Source organism: Acipenser ruthenus, chromosome 6 (genome assembly GCF_902713425.1).
Source record: "Acipenser ruthenus chromosome 6, fAciRut3.2 maternal haplotype, whole genome shotgun sequence".
Lineage (NCBI taxonomy): Eukaryota > Metazoa > Chordata > Actinopteri > Acipenseriformes > Acipenseridae > Acipenser > Acipenser ruthenus.
Genome location: NC_081194.1, coordinates 35,079,355 through 35,088,487, shown reverse-complemented (window position 1 = coordinate 35,088,487; position 9,133 = coordinate 35,079,355). Strand labels below are relative to the sequence as shown.

The 9,133-nt window shown below is 48.9% G+C and overlaps 1 protein-coding gene across 1 annotated transcript; it reads left to right on the top strand.

Moving 5' to 3' along the window:
• The first annotated feature begins 6,179 nt into the window (after positions 1-6,179).
• On the top strand, positions 6,180-8,690 carry LOC131737276 (uncharacterized). Its single transcript, XM_059025348.1, has 4 exons — positions 6,180-6,317; positions 7,006-7,176; positions 7,316-7,564; positions 7,781-8,690. The coding sequence occupies exons 2-4, from the start codon at positions 7,079-7,081 to the stop codon at positions 8,175-8,177; spliced, it is 744 nt and encodes a 247-aa protein (XP_058881331.1). The 5' UTR covers positions 6,180-6,317; positions 7,006-7,078; the 3' UTR covers positions 8,178-8,690.
• Positions 8,691-9,133: the final 443 nt, after the last annotated feature.

Below are 9,133 nucleotides of genomic sequence, written 5' to 3'. Positions count from 1 at the left end.
CTTCGCCAGAGAGCGAGGAAGGCAGTTGGAGGTCGTTCCCCATCCTCGGGCTCGTCCCACACCGTCTCGGCCCCACCGTCAACGGTCGTGTCGCTGCCGGCGACGTCTCAGCTCCCTCTGAGCCCATCTTCCCAGCTTACAGCTGGTCAGAGATCTCCAGCCAGGCGGGCTCGGGAACGTTCCCGCAGTCCCTCCTTCGCGGGGCTCACCCCCGTCGGGAGTCTCGATCCAGGTCTCGATCGCCTCGCCGGAGAAGGCACTCTCGCTCCCCTCGGAGGGGTAGGCGTTACCAGGACACATCTGGGGTGGCTGAGCTCACCTCCAAGATGTCACAATTTATGGAGCTCATGATGGGACAACAATCCCTCCTTATGACCCTAGCAAATGTGGTGCCTCGGGCCCCAGAGCTAGTAACCGGACCCAGCACTAGTCAGCTGACGGTTCCTCCACCAGTGCCCCAGGAAGTAGAGTGGGACGCCGATGCTGTCTCAAGGGACGCATCTGATGCAGACCCGCTCTTTGAGGACACAGAGCCTGAGGTGGCATCCCAGCACTCTGGGCAGGACGACCCTGAAGTGCTGGATACTAATGACCCTATCTGGTCAGTGGTGGAGAGGGCAGCCCGTCACTTAGGCGTGGACTGGCCTGCGTCAGAGCCAACACGACGCTCTTTATTTGAGTTGCCATCGGCTCCGCACCTTCAGTCCAGGATGCTCCCGGCGTTCCCGGATTTTATTAAGGAGGTGCAGTCCACCTGGGGAGCCCCGGCCTCCGCCCCGGTGACTTCTCGCAAGGCTTCGGCTTTTACCATGCACGGGGCAAGCGAAGCTGGATTAGCGTCCTTTCCGCCAGTGGGCGCCGCGTTCGCCGCGCTAGTAAAAGCGCCGACATTATCGGGGCTGGCTAAGGACCCTTCCTGCCCTAACAGGCAGTGTAGGACTACGGAGGCCCATCTGAAAAAGGGTTATGCCGCGGCTACGGAGGCAGTTAGGCTGTCTAATGTGGCCAGCCTCCTGACAGTCTACCAGGCGGCGCTGATCCGCGATCTGCCTGAGTCCCCATCTGTCGGACTTAGGACCGAGCTGGGTGCAGTTGCGCAGCTTTTGGTTAAGCTGGCTCAGCTGAATGCGCGAGCACAGGGCAGGAGCATTGCTTCCCTTGTGGTGGCAAGGAGACAGCTCTGGCTCTCTCAGGCCAGGGTACAGGAGCCTGATAAGGCCCCATTGCTAGATGCTCCTATATCCCCGGGGCACACGTTTGGCCCAGCGGTGGAGGAGATGCTGCAACGCTCCGTCAAGGCGCGTGAGGCGTCGCAGCAGTTGGCAAAGATGTGGCCAAGCAAGCCTTTCCAGCCAAGGCGGCCACAGGAGCGCCAATGGCGCAGGGCACCGCCACAGCAACAAGCGCACCCACAGGGCAGTAAAACCACCCCTTTGGGGGTTTCAGCACGCGGCCAACCCGCGTTTGCAAGACCGCAGCGCGGAGGGTGGCGCCCCAGAGGAGGTAGCAGACCGCGCCCTCGTGGCTCTGGCCAGGCCCAGCCTAAGCAGCCCTGAGAAACCCCGGCAGCCGTTAACCCACCCCTACACTGTTCCACAGCTCCTGTTTTGGCAACAATGCACCAACGACATTTGGGTGCGCAAAACTATACTCACCGGGTACACCCTTCAATTCCGGTTAAAACCCCCCCCCCCTTCAGGGGAGTGGTGGTAACTGCAGTGAAGGACTCGGTTCAGTCCTCAGCTCTAAATGCAGAAATTATTATTTTTATTATTATTTATTTCTTAGCAGACGCCCTTATCCAGGGCGACTTACAATCATAAGCAAAAACAATTTTACAGGCATTGCAGGCTCCACAGGCTTTTACAGGCATTGCTCAAGAAGCGTGCCATTCAACTAGTAGACCCTGCTCTGACCGACCAGGGGTTCTACTCCAAGTACTTCCTAGTGCCAAAAAAGGATGGCGGGCTCCGCCCTATTTTAGATCTGCGACTACTGAACAAATACCTACGGGTGTTGTCGTTCAAGATGCTTACGCACAGGCACATTGTCCAGTCTGTCCGGCAAGGCGACTGGTTTACCACCGTAGACCTCACAGATGCATACTTTCACGTTCCGGGTCACAGGAAGTACCTACGTTTCACATTTCAGAGCAGGGTCTACGAGTTTTGTGTCCTGCCATTCGGCCTGTCTCTAGCTCCTCGAACCTTTTCGAAGTGTATGGACGCCATTTTAGCCCCCTTGCGGGCTCAAGGCATCCGACTGCTGAACTATCTGGACGACTGGCTCGTCTGCGCGCAGTCAAAGGAGCAGTTGGCACAGCACACAGTGATGGTTACAGACCATCTTCAGCGGCTAGGTCTGAAGGTCAATTCAGAAAAGAGCCGCCTCGTGCCGAGCCAACAGACCGAATTCTTGGGTCTGCATCTGGACTCTGTGTCCATGGAAGCGACCCTGTCGACACAAAGAGTTGCTTCACTGGAGCGGTGTCTCTCCCTATTCAGGTTGAGAGAAACAGTCAGCATGGAGCTGTGTCAGCGCATACTGGGGTTGATGGCTGCCGCCTCGCAAGCCCTTCCTTTGGGCTTACTACACCAGAGACCTCTGCAGGCCTGGTTCAATGCCTTCGCATTGCATCCGCGGAGAGACAAACACCGCAGGTTGAGGGTATCCCGAACCTGCTGGGAAGCACTGCGCTGGTGGAAAGTTCCGTCGAACATCCGCCAGGGCGTACGCTTGGGTCCCATCTTCCGAAGGGAGGTTATTACGACCGACGCTTCCAACCAGGGTTGGGGAGCAGTCTGGAACGGGTCGGGGACTCGCGGAGTGTGGTCAGGACCCTGGATGTCGGCCCACATCAATGCTCTGGAACTCAGAGTGGTGGACCTCGCCCTTCGGCACTTCTTGCCAGTGCTTCTAGGCAAGCACGTGTTAGTGCGGTCAGACAACACCACGGTAGTGGCGTATATCAACCGCCAGGGTGGCTTGCGGTCCCTCGGCCTTCACCGGATGGTAAGACGGCTGTTGCTTTGGGCTCAACCGCGTTTAGCCTCTCTGCGGGCGGTTCACCTACCGGGCAGAGTCAATTACGCAGCGGATCTCCTGTCCAGAGGAGGTCCTCTTGCAGGCGAATGGCGTCTTCACCCTCGGGTGGTGGAGCGCATTTGGGACTGGTTCGGCACAGCGCAAGTCGATCTCTTCGCTTCGCGAGAGACCACGCACTGTCCCCTATGGTTCTCGGTGAAGGACCTCGACAGCCCCCTGGGAGTCGATGCACTGGCTCACGAATGGCCGCCAGGGCTCCTGTACGCATTTCCACCGATTTCGATGCTCCCCGCCTTCTTGGAGAAGGTCAGGGTAGAGCAAGCGACAGTGATCCTGATCGCTCCTCGGTGGCCTCGGAGGATATGGTTCCCGAGTCTAGTGCAGTTGTTGCACGGTCGCCCGAGGGAGCTCCCTCTGCGAGCGGACCTGTTGTCCCAAGCCCTATGGCACCCAAACCCCAAACTCATGCAGTTATGGGCTTGGCCCCTGAGTGGGAGCGCCTGTCAGCCTTAGGGCTTTCGACGGCGGTTATATCCACCATTCAGAGTGCGAGGGCGCCCTCTACTCGGTCGCAATATGCGTATAAGTGGCAATTGTTTCAGAGTTGGTGTCTGGCTGAGGGCCATGACCCGGTCTCCTGCCCTATGGCAGTGATATTACAGTTTCTGCAGAAGCTGTTGGATGAGGGAAAGTCTCCCTCTACACTTAAAGTGTATTTGGCCGCTATTTCGGCTTGCCATGTATGCATTGACGGGTTATCACCTGGTTGCCATTTCCTGGCATCTCAGTTCCTAAAGGGCGCAAGACGCTTGCGGCCTCCAAGGTCGACCAGTTTACCGTCATGGAGCCTTGATGTGGTGCTAGAAGCCCTTACCAAGGCACCGTTCGAGCCTCTCCACAGTGTGGATATGAAGCTCGTGTCTATTAAGACTGCGTTTTTGCTGTCAGTGGTATCAGCAAAACGCGTGGGCGAGTTACATGCACTTTCGGTGCATCCATCATGTACTCGTTTCGCAGGAGACGGTTCTAAGGTCTCCATGCGTCCAAATCTGGCCTTTTTACCCAAGGTCATATCCCTGTTTCACATGAACCAACCAGTCGAGTTGATGGCGTTCCATCCTCCTCCTTTTTCTTCCCCAGAGGAAGAGCGGTTACACATGCTCTGCCCTGTGCGGGCATTGAGGTGTTATATTGATCGCACAAAGACTGTGAGGCAAACAGAACAGCTGTTCATATGCCATGGTTCTAAAACTTTGGGTCAGCCGTTGTCTAAGCAACGCCTTTCTCATTGGATAGTGGATGCTATTCAGTTAGCATATGATACTATGGGCCTTCCGCCACCAGGGCAGTTGAAGGCACATTCCACTAGGGGTATGGCAACATCCTGGGCCCTCTTTAGAGGGGTGCCGATGTCTGACATTTGCGCTGCAGCCAGTTGGGTTACACCGCATACATTTACGAGGTTCTACCGGTTAAATGTACTGGAATCCTCTGCTCCGTCATTTGGAGCATCTGTGTTGCACTCTATGACGCCTCAGGTTGCGGACGTCTAGAGTGGTTGACAATATGGTGTGACTATTCCACCTTGGGACAGGTGTCATTGCGAGCATAGATGCTGAGGCGCAGCTCCGCATATGTGTAGATGTACTGCCTACGCAGTTGCGTTATGACGTAAGGCTGTCCTACTGCCGAGAATCCTCCCTCGCGACGGCTTGGGTACACTGTTCCCATACCTTGATGGTTATTTTCGACTTGAAAGGGAACGATAGGTTGCGGATGCAACCCCGGTTCCCTGAAAGAGAAAATAACCATCAAGCCGCGAGGTCGCTCTGGAGGCCTTCACGGCCTGAAGGGCAAAAGAGGAAGTGACTCTCCGCGCGCTGCGTATAGTAAGCTCCCAGGGGGGCGGGCTTACACGGCAGCTTGCGCGGAGGCCTATCGGCAGCTTTGACATAAAGCTCAGCCAATCCCTACTGCCTGACGGCAATGTCCCATACCTTGATGGTTATTTTCTCTTTCAGGGAACCGGGGTTGCATCCGCAACCTATCGATATGTATCCACAGCAGCAAGGATATGGACTTTGAGGGACAGCCTACAGCCCATTGTGCCGTAGTTCTTCACCAGAGTCTCAACCAGCTCCACATAGTTTTTGGCCTTGCGATTGCCCAGGAAGCCCTGAACCACTGCGACAAAGCTGTTCCAAGCCGCTTTCTCCTTACTAGTGAGCTTCTTGGGGAATTCATTGCACTCCAGGATCTTCTTTATCTGTGGTCCGACGAAGACACCGGCTTTGACCTTTGCCTCAGACAGCTTAGGGAAGAAGTCTTCAAGGTACTTGAAGGCTGGCCGACTCCTTATCTAGAGCTCTGACAAATTGTTTGATAAGGCCCAATTTGATGTGCAGTGGTGGCATCAGCACCTTCCGGGGGTCCACCAGTGGCTCCCACTTGACGTTGTTCCTCCCCACAGAGAACTCGGTCCGCTGTGGCCAGTCCCGCCTGTGGTAGTGTGCCTTGGTGTCCCTGCTGTCCCAAAGGCAAAGATAGCAGGGAAACTTGGTAAAACCGCCTTGGAGACCCATCAGGAATGCCACCATTTTGAAGTCTCCTATGACCTTGATGCCATCTCAGAAAAATGCAGATATGTATCCACTTAGGCAGCTGGAACTAAACTGAACTGGTGGGCTTAAGGCCCCTGTATTTATACTACTATTTATATTACTGGAAAGTTCTAGAAAGTTCTAGAAGTTACTCCAAGTTTACTCAGCACTGAATCTATCTGGAATGTTCTGGAAAATATGTAAATTTCAAAATATCACTGTCCTGGTCACAAAAGCAAAGTTTGTGGGGAATAATAGCCATTTTCTATACTTTTGAGGCATAAGCAATTAGGAAATAACACTTACTACCCAGGAACCAAAAAAAAAAAAAAATTGTTACACGGTGTTATTAATAATAATAATAGTAATAATAATAATAATAATAATAATAATAATAATAATAATAATAATAATAGTATTCTGCGTTGTGTTTAGCTATGCACTATTAGCATTTTGTCGAGATCAAGTGGTTATCATTCATTAATTTATTGCTTTTGTTGTACTAGTATTACCGTGTGTATTGGGCTTTGCATATTTAGCTATGCATACAATTTCATGGAGATCAAGTGTTTAGTATTTGTAAGTTTTTGCTTTTGATCTATTGCAACGTTTTATAATATTAACTACTTATTTGTTCTTGCCTTCACAGAGTGATCATTAACTATTTGAAAGGTAAAGTGCTATCTCTTTATATCTCCATGTAAAATTAATTCTACTGCATGTGATTATTATTATTATTATTATTATTATTATTATTATTATTATTATTATTATTATTAATGCTGCATACACTCTGTGTTATGAGTGTGTGTATTTGGCTTAGTGTGTTTAGTTAGGCATACTATTAATTTGTCTATTAAAATGTTCATCATTCATTAATGTATAGCTTTTGTTGTGCTAGTATTACAGTGTGTATTAGGCTATGTGTATTGCTGTGTTTAGCTATTCAGGTATCCCAAATGCAACTTACACTCATCAAGGCTATGATAATATTAACTACTGTCATTCCCTGCCACGCAGCGGCCAATGTACTGAATTGTTTGAATTGTCTTTCCTTCACAGAACATATTTAAATCTAACAGTCAGAGGTAAAGATAAGTGCCTCGTCTCTAAGCCTATTTCAGTGTAAAAGGAATTGTAGCTAATGTGTGTGTGTCTGTCTGTTTACAGCCATCATTATTATTAATGCTGCATACACTCCAAGTTGTTTTTTTATTACCACACATTGACATTCCTAAACTGTACTTGCCTGTTGAATAAATTGTAATGTAAAAAGAATGAATGTATATGTCAGAAAATATCTAGGAGATGAATCGGCTTTATTCTTCAAATAAGTAGTAAAATGTAAGTTGTATTCCAGTTATGAACAATGGAAGGAAGCCCTGCCTTCAGAAGGGTGCCAGGGTCCCGGGACCTGCTCCTCCAGCCTTCGCATGAAGCTGCCACTGTCTCCGCCGCCATTAATTCAGGGGCGATTCAAGACCACCAAGACCACCTCCTCTGACACCCTGGGCACGGACAGCCTGAAACGGTGAGCTAGTTCATGTGTAATGTTATTACAATAGTAAAAAAAAAACAAAAAAAAAAAACTCAACACCCACATACAACCCTAAAATATAAACATGTACCCATTACTACTAAAACTTTTTACTCCTGTTGCTTGGTTGCAGGTGCCTGCTCGTACAGTGCTCGGGACCTGCCCAGTGGCCACAGACAAGCAGACTCGTCGAGGCCATCTGCATCCAGCTCTGCCACCTCCACCCATCCTCCACCAAGTCCAAAGGTGTGAAGACTTCCCGGTGGGCGGCTATCGTCGGCGACTACTCCAAAGTCCGAGAGCTGGTGCTGGGCAGCCAGAGGCTCGTGGAGAAGACCACCCTCCAGCTGTTCGAGTTGAATCAGCACACCCTGTCTCAATGGTAAGTTTCGTCTCTTGACTGGACACTGATGACATTACACCTCGAAAAGCATAGTGTTGAGATGTCCATTAAGAATGACAACATCTCGATCGCTATACAGTTTGAGGTTAAAGGCTGAAAGAAAAACGCACATAATCTACACAACTACCACAAACAAGTGACTGTGTTTTTGTTGAAACATAAAACTGACAATGTCATGCATCTGCTGTGTTTTAGGCACAACAAACGCCAGAAGGGGCAGGAGCAGGCTGTCCTTCAACAGGGGGTCACACCCCCTAGCGCCAGCGCAGTGGTCCCAGAGCCTCAACCGCAGCCGCGCCTGCTGCTACAGGAGGGCATGACATACGGACACCAGCCGCATGTCTTTTCCCAGACCGCAGACCGCAGTCCTGGACCACTCAGCCACCCCTGCGCCACATCCCACTTCATCTCCTTCCACCTCTTCAGCTGCTCCCAGTTTTTACAATATCCAATTTATTATTTTAAGGCTTTGTCTCACAACTGCAACTTGCCCATATTGACTCAGGAGAGACGAAGGCAAGCACTCCCGTCCTCCGAAACATTTATTTTTTTATGGTGGTGCATTGTTTCTTTTTTCCGTTTTGTGTTCTAATGTACCCCAGCAAACCTACATAGCATTTCATTCAGCACAAGTTGGACTTTCCTCTGGTCAAAGGCCCTACGTGTAAAGCTGATTGCATTACTGAACCACAAGTGTAATGTAAACACTAAAATGTATATATTATAATCTGTTTTGTTCCAGTTTAACCTGTTTTGTTTGCTATGTTGAAAGCTGTATTGTTGAATTTGTCATTCAATGTAATTAAATATTTCTAGTATGTTATTCATATATTGCACTACCTGCTCCTCTGTTTAAAAAGTATCAGTATCTGTGGACATCACTCATAAACACGTTGGGTTTACCACTATGTCCTTGGATGTTAGGCTGATGTAATCAAGACAGACAGACAGGTGGGGGTGAAACACTAAACACTGAAACAAAAGATCATCTTGTTGGTTGCATGAGATATGCCTTTAATTTCTATTCATTCAATGTAACAGAATAATTTATTGTAATAAATATATATGTATGTAATAATTTGTATGCATTCAATGTAACAGAATAATTTCCTGTAATATATATATATATATATATATATATATATATATATATATATATATATATGTAATTGTTTGGTGTGGATTTAAACACTGAAATGCATATATTCTAATCAGTTTTGTTCCAGATGTACCTGTTTTGTTTACTATGTTGAAAACTATATTGTGTTTCAATGCAATTAAATATTTCTAGTTTACAACAAGTATGGTATTCATATTTCATACTACCTGCTCCACTGTTTAAAAAGTATCGGTATCTCTGGACATCACTTTTCTCATAAACACCTGCACTGAACATTGAAATAAAAGTTGTATACCTATTGCAGAGATATGCCTTTAATTTCCATTCATGCAATGTAACAGAACAATGTCCTGTAGTAAATTGTATGTAATTGGCTGGTGTGGATTTAATGCATTTTTCATCTGTGGTTTTATCTTTTTTTTGTACAC

Coding starts and splice junctions, on each gene's coding strand:
- LOC131737276 (XM_059025348.1), top strand. CDS start 7,079: ATGAAGCTGCCACTGTCTCCGCCGCCATTAATTCAGGGGCGATTCAAG. Junction 7,177..7,315: donor GGCACGGACAGCCTGAAACG/GTGAGCTAGTTC, acceptor GCTTGGTTGCAG/GTGCCTGCTCGTACAGTGCT. Junction 7,565..7,780: donor CAGCACACCCTGTCTCAATG/GTAAGTTTCGTC, acceptor GCTGTGTTTTAG/GCACAACAAACGCCAGAAGG.